At 40.3% G+C, this 20,140-nt stretch overlaps 1 protein-coding gene across 1 annotated transcript; it reads right to left on the bottom strand.

Moving 5' to 3' along the window:
• Window positions 1-446: 446 nt before the first annotated feature.
• On the bottom strand, window positions 447-20,088 carry PSMD5 (proteasome 26S subunit, non-ATPase 5). The gene is made up of 10 exons (XM_037127447.2): window positions 19,857-20,088; window positions 13,321-13,465; window positions 12,254-12,367; window positions 11,706-11,834; window positions 9,623-9,732; window positions 7,960-8,102; window positions 6,991-7,182; window positions 5,120-5,229; window positions 4,595-4,735; window positions 447-1,152 (listed from the first exon to the last, which is right to left on the bottom strand). The coding sequence occupies exons 1-10, from the start codon at window positions 20,030-20,032 to the stop codon at window positions 895-897; spliced, it is 1,518 nt and encodes a 505-aa protein (XP_036983342.1). The 5' UTR covers window positions 20,033-20,088; the 3' UTR covers window positions 447-894.
• Window positions 20,089-20,140: the final 52 nt, after the last annotated feature.

Raw genomic sequence — 20,140 nt, 5'->3', positions numbered from 1 at the left:
CTAGATTCTTAACTGGCATACTCTGACAGCACGCTCACGCAGAACCTCTGGATTGGTGGTTGGTGTCTTTAGAGAGCAGGGCACTGGAAAACAGGCCAGAGCACTTTTTGATAATGAAAAGAAAGTGCATGCGTCCTTTGCTAATGGATGAGATGGCATCCTGGTTTATACACAGCATCCCCTCTGTTTGATTATTAGGAGTCCGTTTCCCTCTCTCTGATCAACCCCATACTGACTTGATGGATTTGAAAAATTAAAAGCAAAACCCTCAACAATGATGACCCACCAACCAATAAAGACAGTTTGGGGCCCTTTCTGGGTTAGCCCCTTCTCCCCCAAAACCACAACAGAGTAAAATTCATTGATCAATAGCAAAAAAGCATCAAAGAATACTAGAAACATTTTTAAAAGGTTTACTGTCTATTTTTCAAAGGTACTAACAAAAAAAATCAAGAGACCTTATCAAAAGTATTTATTCTTAGAGAACATAATATTAAGATCCCATATTACTTGTTTTTCAAAGAATACTTATATCCAAGACTCTATAAATGGAATCAGAAGGGGGGAAAGGACAAAAAAAAAAGGATCGTGAAGAGAAATAATTGAGTTCCATTTTAGATGAAGCAAATTTAAAAACAAGATAGTAAGTCCATGAAAATTTTATGGGAGATCAAAACTTCCATCTTCTTGCAAAAACTAAAGCAAAAAAACATCTCTTCCAATTACGACCAAGTCTGCCTGCTCTCCTGGTTTCACACTGTACTTCAGTGCAGGAACACAGCAAACGTCCATGATAATTGAGGGGAAGAGAAGTCTTTGTTTTAAAAAATACAGAGGAACTCAAGTGCTTTAGGAAAAGTTTTGGTCCGAAAATGGTCTGGACTCTCGAAGAAATCATTCAGCTCCTTCCACTGCTGTTGTGGAAACAGGTTTCACGTAGTATGGACCTTCACTCAGGTAAGTTCTGAGCCTCAAATAATTTGGGTTCCCAAAGATTTCTGCAACTGTCTTAGAGTTGGCTAGTGCTTTCACCAGTTCGTATTTGGCATCCTTTGAAGCTTTGTCATGCTCCACAGACCGGTCCATCACGTACTCTACAAAACCTGGACTGTTAAACATAAGTTTCTGAGCCCAGGGTTGGTTTGCAATGGCCTGAAATGGAAGTCAGAAAGAACACAATTCCTCTGAGATTTAAGAAGTTAACTCTGTTAGTGGGATGGCTCAATCCTTAGAAAGAAATCTAGCAACATGAACCTTAAAAATGTTAGCTTTATGCCTAAGTAAATTCCCTCCTGGGGATCTAATTTAAGAAAATAATCTAAATGTTAGAAAAAACCCTTTGTATACAAAGATGTTCATAACAGTGTGACAGTTACAACATAAATGTCTAATAGTGGGGCGTGGGTAAATTACAGTATAAAGCAATAAAAAATTAAATAAACATTAAGAATATTTATTTTAAAAGGTAAGTCTGTTATATGAAAAAATAGATTCAAATTATATACAGGGCATAATTATAAAAGCAGAAAAACTAGAGCAGAAAAGACTATCCTAAAGAAACTTACACATGTGCATAAGATGGTAAGAGAATGTTCGAGAATGTTCACTGTATAGCATCGTTTGTAATAGATACTACCTAAACCTTCATTTATAGGAGACTGATATATTGTAGCTTTACAGTGAAATACTAATGACTCCCTAATTGCCTCTTTGGTACAGATAAATCCTAAAAACATAACATCGAAGAGAAAACGCAAATTGCAGAATGATAGAAACATGATACCATTTATAAACCTTAAGAATATGTAAAATACTGTAATTTGTTTAAAGATATATATGTACATAGTAAAAGTACAAAATGATTTGTGGGTTTGTAAATGCTGAATTCATGACAGTGATTACATTAAGGAAGTAGGAAAGGGAACGGGATTAGGCAGAGGTAGCAAAGTATGACTCTATGTTTGATATATTTCATCCATCCATCCATCAACCCATCAACATTAACACTATTACTAATAGGAAATATACCAAACAGGTATGATTTTATGTGAGCTCAAAAATATCTACTTCTCAATCTTTTCCAATTTTTAAAATCATGAAAAAGCAACTTTTAGAATGTTTTTTTAAAAATCTCACTACTACATTTTAATGAAGAACAAGAAATAATCAAGTTTATAGCTTAGTTCCTTCCTCTCTAAATGTGTTCTGCAGACCAGCAGCAGAAGTACCACCTGGGAGCTTGTCTGAAGTTCAAGATCTCAGGCTCCATCCCAGAACTACTGAATCAGAATCTACATTTTAACAAGATCTTAAAGTTTGAGAAACATCAGGCTAGTTAACAATAGTGGAGGAGGAAGGGTGGGCTGAAATAAAAACAGCTGACACAATGACTAAATCAAAAAATAGAGCATAAGGTAGAAAAGTGAGAGGGACAATAATGTAATAATGAAAATAACCATGACAGAAGCCAAAATGACCTCCGCAGAGACTTTTGGCAAGTGTGAAATAGTCTAAAGACAGTGTTCTTGAAATTGACAGGGATCTTATAGCTTTCAAGACCCAGATCATGTAAAGGGGGGGAACCCAACCCCCCCGAACTTATTTATTAAAAATTGTGTATTTACTCTTACATGTTTAACTTTCAGTCTCCTTCAAAGTCCTCTCCATTTGATGCAATACACCTATCGAGACATTTTTCCCCACTGCTCAAAACAGTTTTGAGCTTGTCAATTTTGACATTTTTTAGGGCTTCTGCCGTTTGTTTCACCTCATTCACATCGGCAAAATGTCTCTCTTTGAGGACTATTTTCATCCAGGAAACAAACCAAAAAAAAGTTGCTCTGGTAAGATGGGGTGAATAGGGCGGGTGGGGCCAGGGGTCACGCCATTTTTGGTTAAAAACTGCTGAACACTGAGTGCTGTGTGAGCAGGTGCACTTGTAAATCACCCATCATGAAATGGGCAAATGCGCTGAAAGAGTCCTCAAAAAAAACTCACTGGGGCCGAACCTTCAATGCCAAATGGTGCACTGACACAGACAGGTGCCTAGACTGTGCACCCAGCGTGGGGAGCCTGTGCTACAAGGGCCCACCCTCTAGAGATAATTCCAGTATTTTTTGGGTCCCCCCTCATATCACATCCTGCAGGAAGTCTTCCCTTCCTTGTCACTGCCACCCTTCTTATTCCCTGCCTCTGTCAAAAAACATGCTGCTTGAGGTCCCATTCTTAAGATTACTACAGTGGTGACTATACTTCCAGGAGCCCAGGTCCCATGGGAAGTGCTGGGGCTACAAAGTTAAATCAGATAAAATCAGACAGGGGCCCCTGCAGCACAGGCTTCCCCGACAGGTGCACGTTCCAGGCATCGTCTGTATTCCAATTCTCAACAAACTCTGTTTGGCAGTCGGTAAATGAACATTGTCAACATAATGTAATAGACAGAACACAGAGGTATAATCCTTACCACAACTGTAATTATATAATTAACTGTACAATTACAGTTACTGTCTGGGTCCCTCAACAGACAGTGAGTTACATGAAAGGAAGATTTTTGTATGTTTTGTTTACTCTTGTATCCCTAGCACCTAGCAATAACAAAACAAGACAAAACAAAGAAACCCAACCAATATTTCCTGAATGAATGAGTAAATGCAAAGTATAAGCCTTGGCTGCTATGACTCAGTGGATTGAGTGCTAGCCTTCAAATCTAAAGGCTGCTGGTTCAATTCCTGGTCATGTGCCTGGATTGCAGGCCGGGTCCCCAGTTGTGGATGTGAGAGAAGCAACTGATCAATGTATTTCTATCTCTCACACTTTGATGTTTCTCTCTCTTTCTACCTCCTTTCCCCTCTCTCTAAAAATAAATAAATAAGTAAAATTTTTTTAGAGAGGGGAAGGGAGAGAGAAAAAGAGGGAGAGGAACAACAAGGTGTGGTTGCCTCTTGCGCACCCCCCACCAGGGACCTGGCCTGCAACCCATGCACGTGCCCTAGACCGGGAATCGAATTGGTGACCCTTCAGTTCACAGGCCACACTCAATCCACTAAACCACATCAGCCAGGACAATAAATGAAACCCTAAAAAAAGAAAAAACAGTATGAGAACCAACATTTTTTAAGTCAGCTTTGTGGTTTTGGGCGAAGCTTACTGAAGATACCTGAGCTAGTCCTTGAAAATAAATAAGATGTTAACAAGCAAAGTCAGGGAATAGTGTTGAAAGCAGACAGCACACGAAGGTCCAGAGATGGGAAGCAAACAGTCTGGAATTACTACAGCATTAAGTGCCAGAGGGGAATGGCTCCAAATAAGGCTCAGGAAGACCAGCCTAGGTCAGTAAGGGCTTGCTTGATGGCAGGTGAGGAATCTAGAATTAACTGTGATCCCACAGCACCCTGTGCTCTGCCACAGCATCTAATACCGCTTAAACAATCTACAGACACGTCCGTCTCCCTCATTAGTCTACAGGAATAGCAGGGGCCAGAAACACTATGCACTAGTGTATTCCTGGGACAGAGCAGAGGGCCTGGCTCACTGCAAGTGCTCAGGCGTCGAACGGCGGAGCCCCAGAAGGACCTGTGGAGAAGAAGAGACCTACCGTGAGCACTTTTAAGGCGGCACAGTGTAGTTCGGGAAAGGGTTGATTACTCATGCCACGAAAGAGCTCCAACGGGTCCCGGGCTAAAGAAGAAAACCAGGATTCTGTCATCCTCAGGAGGTCATCGGTCTGCTGCTCAGGCTATCGGACAGAAAAGAGAAATCTCAAGACGTGTGGAAGTCAGCGAACCTGGGTGCTGACGGCACCCTGTCATTAACTGGCCGTGAGAGCTCTGTCAGGTCCGGAGCATTTTCCCCAAACCCAGCCCAGATTTCCCCAGTTTTTTTTAGATCTGGCTGATTAAGGGATCTCTAGGCTCTGCCCCAGTTCCAATACTCTATGATTCCACTCTAACTTTAAAAATGTAACCAGCCATATAAAGAGGGTTACCCTCTTTTACTAAGGGTAAGAAAGACGACATTTATTTGGTCAGTATTTTAAGTTAACCAGTATTATGTTAACTCATACAGATTTACTGTCCCAAACATATCCCATTATCATTCCTTAATTTCCTAGTCTACTTACTGGTAAATAAAGAAGAGATGAAATTGCATCCAAACACCTAATTTTGAGCTCTGTTGAGGCATTCTTTGCTTGATATCCTATTCTCGTGAGTAAGCGTTCAAATCGAGTTCCTAGGAAGGACAATGAGATCGCTTTCATTGTTGTAAAATACAAGTAACATAAAATTTACCATTTTAACCATTTTTAAGCACACAGTTCAGTGGCATTAAGCACATTCACATCGCTGTGTAACCATCACCCCCATCCACCATCCGTCTCCAGGACTTGTTCATCACTGCGAACCGTAAGTCACACTCGTTACACAGCAACTCCCCGCTCCTCTCTCTCCCTCGTGCCTTCTGTCTCCAGCTGACTGTTTTTGGTGCCCACGTCAGTGGGATCCTGCAGCGTGATCTTTTGTGTCTGCTTAGTTCACTGAGCGTGTCTTTGAGGTTTCTCCATGTTACGGCATGTACGAGAATTTCATTCACTTTTAAGGCTGAATAACATTCCATTCTATGTATATACCATGTTTTATTTTTTAAAATATTTTAATTTATTTATCTTTAGAAGGGGAAGGGAAGGAGAGAGGGAGAGAAACATTAATGTATGGTTGCCTCTCATGCATCCCCTGCTGGGAACTGGCCTGCAACCCAGGCATGTGCCCCGACTGGGAATTGAATTGCGGTTGTTTGGTTTGCAGGCCCGCGCTCAATCCGCTGAGCTACACCAGCCAGGGGAACACTTGTCATTTTTTAATAATAGCCAGCTTAATGGGTGCTAAGTGAACAATGAGATGTTTAAAGTATGCTTTGCTTTCATACACTATGACCCCTACCAACCTAAACCAACATAAAAATAAACACGTAGTCACCGACCAAGAGAGAAGCCCACAAGACACGTTTATATGCAACACAGCATATACAAGTCAAAGTGTAGAGGACTTGGGATCAAAGGACCTGGATTTGAGTAGCAGCTGCCCCACAGTCTGTATGATCTTAGAAAGTTTTCTTAACTTCTGAGTTTCAGCTACCTTATCTGTAAAATGAGAATGACAATGTATGTTCTTGGAAGGATTTCAGGATTCTGTCATTAGGAAAATACATATAACAAGGATACTAGTTGTGTTACACAACAGCATACTAATTTTGAACCTAGAGTGCACAAGTTTTAACAGTGCTACATATTATTTGTTTGTGTGGAATTCATAGTGCTTGCAAGATACTCATGGTTGTTCTATAAAAGTATCATTTGTAACATACTATCTTGCAACAATTTTTTTCTTCCTTGATATTACAAATATAAAAATTTGTCTTTTCATTAAATATTCACAACAACCTTGAGAAGTAATTATTACACCCATTTTTAAAAAGAGGAAAATAAGGCCTAGGCTACTGGAGTAAATAAAACGCAAAAGCTAAGTCAGTGTTAGAACTGGGACATGAACCGAGGTCTTTCCGACTCCAGCCCATCATCTTTGTACCAGAAATACTGTTCAAGGAAGATGCGAAGGGAAAAGGGTGTTTGGCCCAGCCAGTTTAAAAAAATTCACTGAGCCCTGGCTGGTGTAACTCAGTGGATTGAGCGTGGGCTTGTGAACCAAAAGACTGCGGTTCGATTCCCTGTCAGGGCACATGCCTGGGTTGCAGGCCAGTTCCCAGTAGGGGACGCACGGGAGGCAACCACACATTGATATTTCTCTCCCTCTCTCCTTCCCTTTTCCTCTAAAGATAAATAAATAAAATCTTTAATAAATAAATAAATTCACTGATAATTACGACTTTTTAGAGATGAGTCTAAGGTCATGGTAAAAAGACTGCACATGCAGTAAAAGTAGTTCCTATAATGTAATTAATGTACCAGCCAATGAACTTATAACAAGTTGTACTGACCTGTCTTCTGTAAAACCTGTTTTCCTTCAACGTTGGACCCCAGGATTCCAATCGTGTCCACGGCTACGCCAATCATGGTGGGGTCCTGACTTTCTGTCATTTCAAAGACTTTTTCCACAAAAACAGGATAACGCTCACAGATCTGTTGAGGACTATCCATGATCGCCAGGTTTCCAAAAAACTTCACAAATCCTAGAGATATGTACGAAATTATATTTTAATAGGGGAAGAAGACAGCATAAATCTTGGGTCCTATGTTTTCATAGGGACAGTAAGAAACTACAGGCCAGAAAGAGAAGAAAGGCTGTGGTACTGTACTGCCTGGAAATCAGACAGACCACACGGAAATACTAAAGGACCTGATGTGTGTGGTGCCGGGGGGACGGGAACCCCAGGGTGTCAATGGAGCTGGGTCCAAACACGAAGCATCGTCACACGCAAGAGGGAGAACAAAAGAAGGAGGACCAGTGGATCTGTACCACGGGAAGGTAAGTTTAGAGTCATTATCAGGAAGAAATTTTAAAACAGATTTTCAACAATGGAGTAATCTAGGCTCCCTCATAAAAGATGATCCCCAATTTCTGGAAGTGCTCAAGGAAACTAATCAACCACATCTGTGAACAGAATGGCTGCAGTGGCTCTTATAGTAGCTAAAATCACAACTCAGAGATTTGATGAATCTGTGAATATACTGTAAATATCATTACTCATATCTTTATTTATGCTTCTTTTGGATGAGGTGCAAAGGAAACCATTCTGATGTTGTATACAGCAACACTTTCAGAAAATCAGAATCGACACCAGCGCATGGCTCTCGGAGCAACAAGTTCCACATCATTAAGGGTCTGTGGGTTGGGTGTCATCTCAGGGGAATAAGCTCCAAAGAAGACAATCCCTGGCCTCCCCTGACAGAGGCAACTCCGAAACGAAACACGAACGATCATTTCCACAGGCATCAACATTTCTTACCTGGCAAGTAGAAGCTAGAGAAAGGGTCTGAATCTGCCCCAACAATTATGTTAGAAATCTGATCAATTACTCCTTCTTGAGCGAGGTACTGCCGTCCATGATGAGTGTGTGCCAGTGATGTCACCATTTCTACACAGGTGGCTCTGAAATGCCAAGATTTGGCATATGAGTGGCATGGTTTATCCATTGTTTTCATGTAAGTTCTTATTTAACTATCCCACCAAATCAGAAAGGCCAATAATCCTGGCTCTACTTTTCAGATGAGAGATCAGGATGAGAAAATTGTAGCAACTTATCTAGAATCACATTTTTATTAAAAGGTAGAGTTTAGACTAAAATCTTGACTTTCTGACTTAAGCCCCACTTATTGTTTCTACTATTAACATAGCTACTTCCTAAGAGATTTTATTTTTTAAACTTGTATTTTATCGTGAAATGTCAAACACGTACTAAAGTAAAGAGAACAGAATGGTAAGCCTCTAGGTACCCATAATCCTGACTGTACAGTGATCTAGATTTTGCTTTACTTATTTCATTTCTTTTCTATTTTTTTGCTGAATTATATTAAATTGTAGTCCTCTTGGCATTTACCCCTGCACACTTTAATATACATCTCTAAATATCATGAATATTTTCTAATATAATTATAATGTCTTTACCACATATTACAAAATTAACAATAATTCCTTGGTATCACATAATATACAAGCACGATCAAATTTTCCCAAGGTGTTTTAAGTGAGTGACTATTTGCAGGGTTTCCCCCTTATGCCACAAAATCTGATATGTAGCTGAAAAAGCTAACAAAATAATTTCCTTATTAGGAATACTATGAATTAGTGTAACTGGTGACTGACTCATGCATAGGAGGAGTTCAACAATTTCAGTCACTTTTAAAGAACATGGGACAAGCATAAAATCATTTAATATAAGGAAAACAAAATCCTGTGCACACAAAGATAACTACAAGTGCTATCAGAACAGCAAAATACTTGGAAGCACACTAAGTATTCAACAGCGAGGGTGTATCAGTAATATCAATGAGGAAACATTTGACAAATATTGAGGGGACAGAGGGCTGTGAGTGAAGAGACTAAAATTAGCATTTCTTTCAGGACCTATGTCAGCTACTGTATTGGTCTCTATGGTAAATGCACTTAATCCTCATATTATCTTTATAAACTCATCATCGTTCTATTTAGTTGAGGTGCAAAATGGTTATAATACTTTGTCCAGGATCAAACAGCTAATAAGTAGAGATGCATGTGAGCCCAAATCATACTCATTTTCAGAAGTCCATGTTTTTCCATCATGCTATAGTGCTATTATTTAACAATGCCAAAAAGTGTGGACCACAGTACATAAAGTAATGCAGAATGGCAGTTATCATGTGATTACAACTTTTTAAGAGCAAGCATGTATCCCTAAGGGCAGGGAACACAGTCATCCAAAGGCAGCTGTACCATCATACCAGGCTTTGCTAAGTTCCAGTATGCTGTCACAATACCACCTGAGCAAGTTTCCAAAGGCCCCTCCCTCAGGACATACATCTGCTACGAGACAGCAGGCGGAGCACAAGCTGCACTAGGGAAGACGAGTCCCAGATTGTTTCCTGGCCCCGAAGGAGGGTATTTCACTCTAAGAACTCTCCCAGCCAACCTACCTGACCAGCACATCCTCACCAGTCAGCTCCCTGAGAAGCTGGGTTACCAATCCACTGGCGGCACAGTAGTGTAGAGATTCTGGTGACACAGAAGAAATCTCCACGATTAGCTGAAAGAAAAGAACAGAAATAGCAGAAAGGATAAAAGTGCGCCATAGGAGTCAAATCTCATTTTAAGTTAAATGCAGAATTAGGCACTTAATATAAATAAAATTTTAAAAATCTATTATTTGTCTCCACAGGTAGGAAAATTTCACTGAACATGTAAGAAATTACTTTGTCACAGAAACACTCCATTATATCTGCACTTTTTACAAAAGAAATAATCAATCAAGGTACGAAAGCCTGAATCAGAAACAACAAAGATTATAAAAATCATTCACGCATTCACACACTGTCAGTCATCCACTCGTTCATCCACCAAGTATGCCCTGAGGGCTTAGTGGAGACAGGACACTGAAGGATTTCAAGCAGAGAAATGGCAGAACTAGATCTGGGTTTTTAAAGATCTTTCTGACTGCATGTGGAGACAGACTAGTGGTGACAAAAAATGAGTGAGACCAGTTTGGATGCAAATACTGTAGTCCCGGTGAGAGATACTGGCAGCTTGGACTAGGGTGCTGGTGACTATGCCAAGGAAGAGAAGTGTGTGCATTTAAGAAAAACTGACATAATATAATGACTGAAAGGGTGTGTGGCCAGGAGCACAAGGCCTCAGAGAGATGAGCTCGAGGTCTAATACTAGACCAGACAGACTATGAGGCAGCCAGTTTGTTGTTGCTGTTTTTTTATCAGGGGCATGAGGTAGGTGGAAAAGACCAGGAGTTTAGTTTCAACATGATGTGGGGGCCCAGAATATGTCCAAGGGGGGGAGAGAGAGTAAGCAGTTGGACGTGAACTCAGAAGAGACGTCTGGGTTAGAGGTTAACATTTGAGAGTCATCACCACTGCAGTGAGATCTGAAATCCCAGGATGAATAACACTGCCTAGGAAAGAATTCAGATTACAGGGGGAAGAGGGCTTGGAACTTTGCCTTCACAAACCCCACAATTAATAGTTCACAGAGGACAACTAGCTGGGAGGCTGAGAAGAAACAGTGTGAGAGGCAGAGGAAAAATTGGGATAGCTTGATATCAAGGCATGCAAAGTTATGAAGTGTTTTGAGGGAGACATTAAAGACTGTACAAGATTAGTTTTAAATATACAGCCTACTAACTGTGTGGCCTTGGGTCAATTACTCCCTCGATAGTGAGGTTAATGATGATGACGTATAGGGTTTACTGTGAGAATTAAAGACTACATGTAAGGATTTAGCACAGTGCTCAGTACAAAGCTAGTGCAAATGAAACCATTTCTTCTTACTACTGCTACAACTAAGCTTTTCAAAGTCTAGTTTCAATGGTTTCTCCTCTATTATAGTACTTAATAAAGCAGTACACATATATACATTTTTTAGTCCTTACCTGAGGATTTGCTTATTGATTTGATTGTATTTTTTAAAGAGTTTATTTATCTTTAGAGGGGAAGGGAAGGAGAGAGGGAGAGAAATATCAATGTATGGTTGCCTCTCGTAGGTCCCCTGCTGGGAACTGGCCTGCAACCCAGGAATGTGCCCTGATTGGGAATCGAACCATGATTCTCTGGTTCGCAGGCCCGTGCTCAATCCACTGAGCTACACCAGTCAGGACTGATTTTTTTTTTAAAAGAGAGAGAAATGGGGGGTGTGGGGAGACAGAGAGAGAGAGAAACATTGCTAGTTGCCTCCCATATGCATCCGTGACCAGGGATCGAACCCACAGCCTATATATGTGCCCTAACCAGGAATAGAACCTGCAGCCTTTCAGAGTACAGGATGATGGTCCAACCAACTGAACCGCCCAGTGAGGGCTGCAGTATACACATTATTATACGACTGTCTCACACGCTCGGTGAGGAGTTCATCCCTGTATCCCCAGTACTCAGTATAGAGCCTAACACAGACTATATACTCAATAAATACATGTTAAATGAGCCACATTGCCTCCCACAGTAATTCTTACTGCATTTGAATTATAGGCATCAGGAAGTATGTTTTCTGTCTTACCTCATAGACCCTGTATCGAACAATGTCATTTGTTTTCATCACAGTTTTCAAATCATCCAGGAGATTGCTTTCGAATAAAGCCTCCAGTCCAGCCTGGGTCAGTGATATTCTTGACAGGGATTTAATGGCCTTATAAAGAAAGAAAATCTCTGTTAAGTCATAAAAATACAAAATATTAATATACTTCTAAGATTGATGTGAAAATTAATGTATGGAATGCACCTTATACAATGAACATTCCCTATGTTTTAGCTATTATTATTTATAATTGGAGAAGATACACAGTATTCTTAATAGAAAATAATTACGTAAGTTTTGCTTCTTAGGAAGTACCCAATGTACACCCTATGATGGATAATTCAGATACGTGTATTCTAGAAAATAGAAGTGGTTTACTAGTACTTATTTGACACCATTTACTTAAGCTGCAAGTTCAATTATACAAATCATCCCTTCTAAACCTTAGCCTCTCAATGCAGAGCGCCTCCTTTGTCTTTCAGGGCACCAATACTGCTGCATGTTTAAGCTGATGGTTCTAGCTGACTCACCGCTTTAGCTACAGATAGATTCTCTCCCCCAATACAATAAACAATTTGTTTTAGTAATTCAGGATTACTTAGAATCTCAGTAACAGCATCAGAATTTTCAACAATTCTTCCGACCTGAAAGAAAAAAAGCAATTAGAAATACTCTTCCAGGGTAGGGCAACAGGTGAACACATGATACTCAAATTGCCTTGGTGTGCAGTCATTTTAAGAGTTACTGACTACAACTATAAGACAAGTCATTAAAAATTCCAATTGACCCCGATTCACTAAAGCAAAATACACATTTTGCATAGTGACATCTTTGAAAGAAAATGGAAAAAAAAAAGCTGGGTAAAGACTTCAGAACCTCAGTGAGTAAAAACAATGAAAATCCTAGTTCTATTCATTTTTAGCTACACTGAAACCCTGGGCAAATTAAATAGCTTCTCTGAGCCTAATTTATTGTCTGTAAAATGGGAATTCCATACTTAAATGCAGGACAGTAATGAAGATTAAATGAGACTAAATAGGTAACGCACATACTACAATGTCTAGCACATAAATGATAAATACTTTCCCTAATTTGTTGAAAGAAGACTTTAGAGGAGAAAAGGAAAAAAAGTAGTTGAATACCAACTGGATAAACTAGCTACTTCACTCCTAACATTCTCAGCAGCAGTTCTTCAAATAGTAACACGTTTTGATTACCAGGGTGGTAAGAGTTACTCTCTTGGTTTGTTGGTTAAGTGACCTTTCAACAGAGCTTTTTTCATGCCACTACAATAAGACTTAATATGGCAATCTTTTTCTCTAGACTAGGGACTCCTTTAAGGAAAGAAATAGGCTTTATCTATCTTGGTAGCTCTAACAGCATATGGTACACTGTCTGGCATGTAAAAGTAACTTAGTATTTGATGAATGAATGATGCCAATCGTACTTAGAAATTCTTTCTTTGGCTTGTATCCCCTCTGTCATAGCTACATACACTAGAATAGATTGCAACTCCCTAGGGATGGAGAGATCATGATTTCTTCATCTCTCTGTACAGAGCCTAGCCCAGAGCCAATGTGCTAGAAAAATATCATACCTGGGATAGAGTGAGTATTTTTACAGAATCATCGGGGTGTGTCAGTCCCTTCTGCAGGTCAACCCTGAGGTTCCGGGCCAAGTGAACTGGCTCTATAGCTTGGAGCAACCTCTCCAGAATGGATACACACAAAATAGTCTGTTCCCTAAAAGAGACATGAAAGACCACATTAGTTCATGTCCTGCCAGGTAGAAAGGAACCTGGTAATAATCTGACACCTCGCTCAATGATCTCCACATGGACCGCTCAAAACACCAGCTTCTAAGGAGACTGAAGGGTAATGAAAAAAAAATACAATAAAGCTTACATTAAAAATACATGAATAAATAAGTAAATAAACCAAAATTCAACTTGGAAATATCAAAAAACCCACCATCCTCTAGTTTAACATTAAATATTTATTAAACATTTATTCCGTACCTATGTGTTGGGGCCACAAAGAAGGGTATGCTGTATTCCACAACCCCAAGGAACTCAGCCTAATGGAAGCTGCAGGAAAACAGGCAACCACAGTCCAGTTAGATAAATGCTAGGCTAGAGCTGGAAGCCGTGGGAGCTCAGTATAGAACACAGGGTACAGGGTGCACCTGAGCAAAATTTTAGGAAAAAGTGGGAGCTACTAAGAGAAGAAGGGTGTTCCAGGTAAAGGGCATAGAACATGAAAAGGCACAGAAGACTGAGACAGTATTGTATGTTCAAGGAAGCACAAGTAGCTTTGAACGACTGGGGTCAGAATGGGAGAGGAGGGGGAAGAAGGTAAAAGGAGAGAGATGAGTGGCAAAAAATTAAATAGAAAAAATGCACAGCAGTCAGATTTTGATAGGTCTTTTATGTCCTGCTATGGAATTTCACCTTTTTCCAGAAGGCAATGGCAAGTCAAGAAGTGATTTTTTAAAAGATTTTATTAATTTTTTCAGAGAGAGAGAGGGAGGGAGGGAGAAAAAGAGGGAGAGAAACATGTGGTTGCCTCTCACATGGCCCCACTGGGGACCTGGCCCACAACCCAGGTATGTGCCCTGACTGGGAATCGAACTGGTGACCCTTTGGTTTGCAGCCCGCACTCAATCCACTGAGTTACACCAGCCAGAGCTCAAGAAGTGATTTTACAGCAGAAGTAACATGATGAGATCTGACTTATAGAAATCACTCTGTGTCAGTGTTAGAGAAAGGATTTTCAGTTAGAAGGCAGTTTATGATGAGGTGACAAAAGAGTGAAAGGTGAGTAGTGATGGAGAAGAGGGAAAAGATTCAAGAGCTATAACAGAGGTAAGTTAATCAGAACTTGATGACTACCAGATAGGAAAGCGGAAGGTGTTTCTAGAATAACTTCCTTTTTTCTTAATAGGCAGTGAAAGCAGATGAGCACTCATACACTGCTAATAGGGAACACACTATTAAATCAATATGGTCTTGCTAAAAGGTGATTAAGCAATAAATAGCAAAAGCCTTAAAATGAACATATCCCCAAGATCATTGAAAACATATATTCACACAAAAATTTGTACACGAATGTTCATACCAGTGGAAACAACCCCAATGCCCATCAATTAAATACATAAATGTGGTATAGGCGCACAATGGAATATTATTCAGCCGTAAAAAGGAATAAATACTGATGCATGTTACAACATGAACCTTGAAGATATTGTGCAAAGTGAAAGAAGACACAAAGATTTTTTTTTCTTTTTTTATTTATTTAAGATTATAAAGGGAAGGGAAGGAGAGAGGGAAAGAAATATCACTGTATAACAGAAGAGGGAAGATTTCTTTTGATGATGATTTTATTTTCATAAATGCCCAGAAGAGATAAATCCGGAGACAGAAAGCAGATCACTGGCTGCTAGGAGCTGGGGGAGGGAATAAGAGAAGAAATGGGGAGAGAATGCTAATGGGTTTCTTTTCCTTTAAAAAAAATTGCAATTGTATATACCACAATATTTACCATTTTAACCATTTTTAAATGCACAATTCTGTGGCATTAAGTACATTCATGATGTTGTGCAATCATCACCAGTATCCAGCTCCAGAATTTTCTCATCTTTCATTAAAACAAATTCTAGTCATTAAACACAAACTTCCTATTTTCCCTTTCCTCAGCCCCTGGCAAACACCATTCTACTTTCTCTCTGTGAATTTGACCACCCCACGTACCTCACGTAAGCGGGATAGTTATTTCGCTTGGTATAATCTTTTCAAAGTTCACCCACATTGCAGCATGTGTTAGAATTTCCCTCCTTTTTAAGGCCGTTAATATTCCACTGTATGTATAGACCACGTTTTGTTTATCCATTTATCCGCTGATGGAACACTTGGATTGTTCTGGTGTCTTTTTGATTCTAGCTAATCTAATAAGTGTACAGTAGAATTTCAATGTGATTTTAATTTGCATTTTTCTAATGATTAATGATGTTCAGTATCTTTTCACGTGCTTATTTCCCATCCATATATCTTATGCAAATATTCTAGACACTCTAAAGTGGGTTCTTTTTATTGAGTTTTGTGAGCTTTTATATATTCTGAATACAACTCCTTAATCATGTATATTCTTTGCAAAGATTTTTCTCCATTTGTGACTTGCCTTTTCACTCTCTTAATGGTGACCTTTGAAGAGTAGAATGTTTAATTTTGATAAAGTCCAATTTATCAATTTGTTTTTCTGTGGATCATGCTTTCGGTGTCACATTTAAGAAATCTTTGTTTACCCTAAGGTCACAAAAATTTTTTCCTATTATTTCTTTTAGAAGTTTTATAGTGTTAGGTTTTATACTGAGTCCTCTAATCTACTCTCATACCCCTATGAGGCAATGTCAAATGGTACAATCACTTAGAAAAACAGTTAGGCAGTTTCTTAAAAACTTAAATATACACCGACCATATGATCCAGTCACTCCATTCCTAGGTATTCACTCAAAGAGAAAAGAAAGAATATGCCTATCTAAAGACTTGTACACAAATGTTCATAGCAGTGTTATTTGTGATATACCCAAGCTGGAGACAACTCAAATGTTCATTAACAGAGAAACTGATAAACAAATTGTACTAGATCTGTACTATGGACCACTGCTTAGCAATAAAAGGAATGAAGTATTCCTTCATACTACATTGATACATCTTAGAATAATTATGCTGAGTCAAAGAAACTAAATAGTGTATACTATATGACTCCATTTATATAAAACACTAAAAAAAAACACCAAGGGCAAACTCATCTATAGTGATAGAAAGCAGATAAGTGGTTGCCTGGCTGAAGTAGAAAGGGACTTCTAAGGGGCACAAGGAAATGTGGGGGTGAGAGGAACCTTCACTATCTTGATTATGGTGTTATGGTGACAATTTTATGGATATATACATGTCAAAACTTGTCAAACTGTACATTTTATTATGTGTAGTTTATATAAATTATAGCTCAATAAATCTGTTTTTAAAAAAAGCAACGGTAGCTTGATGGGGGAGCTCTGCCTGCAGAACTCCCCCAGGTCATCATGAATGAGAATAAAAATGTCCAGCGCGTGATCTGCTTGGGGAGGAAAGGTGACCAGTCCCCCAAAGGAGTAAGGTCCTGAACACCTTCTTCCCTGCATTTTTACTGGGTTCAGCTCACAGATACATAGTATGCATATAAAGCTCATCGACCAGTGTCTAAAAAGCTGCAGTCATGAAAAACTGACTTCATTTATAGATAATAGTTGAAGAAACAAAGGGATTGTCTCTGGTGAGGGTTGGCTTTAGCTTGGGTGTCAGTTTCATCGCAACAGGGCAGAGCAAGCCTCAAAGGAAACAAGGTATATCCTTTTTCTGACCAGATTCATAACCCTGGAGCCAACTGTTCCAGTACAAGGTCCCAGCTGCCTCTTGGCATAGTTCCCAGGCTGAGTCAGGCTGGGATAGCAAAGCAGCCAAGAGACTAAGAGACTTTAGCAGAAAGACTTAAAATTCAGGCTATGACAAAGCAAAGGGTGAGGGTCTTTCTGCCCCTTCTCTGAAGACCCCTAAGTCCTTCCTTGATAGCCCTTTGCAACAGTGCCTGTCTTAAGTTGTCCCTCCTCCTTTGAGGAATCTTACCCATCACTGGCTAATCCATCATCCGCCAGGGCCAAGCAGGGGGAAGTGAGGGAGGCAGGGGCTGCACTCCTGCCAGGAGGTAATGTTCTGTCTCCTTAGTGGCTCATGTCCCCAAGGCCTTTTCACTCAGCTCTAGCAGTGGGAGGCTACAGTCCCTGAAACCAAGAAGAACAGCTCCCAACAGTACATTAAAATGTATAGTGCACAAATTTCAGGTCACATGTGGCCCTTTGGTACCAAGAAGCCAAAGAGTTAATAACTTATAATCAGTTTTGTTTGACTTCCATGTGGTAAAGCAGTAATCTGAGGAATTCATTTCTTTCACAAAAACTCCTGTCAATTCTAGATTTACATTTATTTGATCAGATACTGACCAGTATATAGTGATCTGTGTGTGTTAGAATAAGAGCAATATCCCTGTAGATTGTCAATCTATGCAGAGAATTACTTCTACATGTGCAGTTGGTATGCACATGCACTATGTATGTACCCAGTTTTGAATTACCCTGTCTTTAAATTTCCATTAAAATTGTTTCCTAGAGCACTGCTTGTTCATTCAGCAAACCAACTCCCCCATGGACCTTATCCTCCAGACTGCCCTTCATTTCAGATCCTACTGCATCTCTGGCGTTAACTTATGGTGTGACCTTTGAAAGTTTCTTCATCTATATTACAAAGAGGCTGGAAGAGGTGGCCTCTCTAAAATTACTGAGTCCAGTCTTTTATTGGGCACATATCGTATTGTCTGCTAAGCCCTAGAAGGGATACAGACATGGACAAAATATGGCCCCCACCTTCGAAGAATTTACAAACTAGAAATAAACACATACAGAACTGTAAAGTAAGGCAATGGTGGCAAGTATCATTAACAGAAATAACAATGATGTCCTTTAGGAGATCTGAGGACCAGTCACAGGCAACAGGAGTGACCAAGAAGGACTTTGTGGCGTCACCTGGGCTGTCAAGGATGGACAGAATTTAGATATGGAGAGGGCACGTCAGGTAGGAGAATTGGCAGGAACAAAGCTAGGAAAGTGCCAAGTCATGCTCAGGGGAAGGAAACCGCAGGGAAGATGTGAGCCAGCCGAACCCAGAAGTTCACTGTGGTTGCAGCATGGGAAGGACACACTTAGAAAAGGAAGCCATGAGGTAACAGGTCAGATGGATGCAGCATATGTAACAAGAAGAAAATACAAGCCTGAACGAAAGAGGACAAATAAGAGATATTTTACAAGCTGACCTGAATAATGTTAACTAATGGATTTAGTGAAAGGAAAACCTATGAAAAAGGGAGGAATCTTTGGTCAGAGCCAAGAAACCCTCCTAAATGATGCACCGTGGCTCCAGTAAGTCATTCTCTTTTCAAGTACAAAATTCCTGGATCACAAATATTTTTTAACTTCTAAATTATGAAATACAAAATTGTTTTTAGTCAAACACCACAAATGTACGTGAAATGAAAAGTAAAAGTTGCCGTCCTATCATTCTAAGTTCCATTTCAATATTAATAGTTTCTGCTCTACCTTTCATATATTCCCAATTTACAATAGCCTGGGTGGAGGGATTGTAACCCTTTTTTCCCAAAATTATTCATAACGCAATCATAAATTCCTATAATTCTTTCATTCAACACAGAGCTCGATAGACACATATGGAGAGCTACCTCAACTTTTCTAATAGCAGTATAGTATTACATGGTAATGTTTCAAAACTTATTTAGAATCCCCCCTTTTTTAAGATGTTTTTAGAGAGGGGGGAAGGGAAGGAGGTATAGGGAGAAACATCAATGTGTAGTTGCCTCTCCTGCGCCCCCTACTGGGGATCTGGACTGCAACCCACCATGCGCCTCCACTGGGAATCGAAGCAGCAACCCTTTGATTAGCTGGCGCGTGCTCAATTCACTGAGCCACACCAGCCAGGGCTAGAATCCCTTTTTAATAGATATTTAGGTTGTTTTTAGTTTTCTTATGTCACCTTCTGTTAGAATATTCCTGTATATTTATTTTGTGAGCGAGTATTCCTGCATGTTAAATTCCCATAAAAAGAATTACTAGGCCAAATGGTACGTGAATCTAAAATACTGGAGCTCAAACATCGAACCTAAAATAGTGGATCTTGCCTAAATGCTACGACAGAACCCCTTCTTCAGAGAAGAAAAAAGTCAAGCACTTGTACACACGATTGTGGCGTCCTCCCTGTAGGTGCGCAATGTTGCTTTCTCCGCTCAATCTCTATTTCAAAATGAAGGCAGCGAGGCCAAGAGACGGTCAGGGGCACAGCTCAGGGGCTGCACTGGAACCCTTTATTTTGCCTCTCATCCTAGGGTCCTTCCCTCAGAAACATAAGCTTTTTTTTTTTTTTTTTAACCTTCTTTTGAGACTGGAAAAGCCCTCCCTTCACCCTTCCGCCCCCATCTTTACTCGGGGGTCTCTTCCCGCCCCTGCCACCCCGCTCAAGCTCTGGGCTCCTCTCACCGCTGGTTCTCATTGAGCAGAGAGAAAAGCGGGCCAAGCTGCAGTTCCACCGCGTGCTCGCGGAGCTCGCTGAGCGGCACCGCCTGCAGCACCGACTGGAGCGCGCGCAACTCCTCCAACGGCGCTTCCAGCCGCGACACCTCCCTTAGCAGTGCCAGCACCTGGGCCGCCATCATCCGCCCCAGGAGAAGGGGCTGGCCCGCAGCCCGCCCGGCTCCCGGCGTGCCTCTCTAGGTCTCGCGAGATCTGACGCACGCAGCCACACGTAGCGGAGTTCTGGCTGT

This window comes from Artibeus jamaicensis, unplaced genomic scaffold (assembly GCF_021234435.1).
Source record: "Artibeus jamaicensis isolate MK-2021 breed Jamaican fruit bat unplaced genomic scaffold, CSHL_Jam_final scaffold_1964, whole genome shotgun sequence".
NCBI classification, from domain to species: Eukaryota; Metazoa; Chordata; class Mammalia; order Chiroptera; family Phyllostomidae; genus Artibeus; species Artibeus jamaicensis.
The sequence above is the reverse complement of the archived record's forward strand: the minus strand, read 5'-3'. Positions and strand labels throughout refer to the sequence as shown.

Bases quoted from the DNA above. Each gene is read 5' to 3' on its own strand.
- PSMD5 (XM_037127447.2), bottom strand. From the start codon at position 20,032: ATGATGGCGGCCCAGGTGCTGGCACTGCTAAGGGAGGTGTCGCGGCTG. The intron at 13,466-19,856 runs GTGAGAGGAGCC...TGTCTCTTTTAG, and splicing joins CTGCTCAATGAGAACCAGCG to GGAACAGACTATTTTGTGTG. The intron at 5,230-6,990 runs GTCAGTACAACT...TGTCCTTCCTAG, and splicing joins ACAGGTTTTACAGAAGACAG to GAACTCGATTTGAACGCTTA.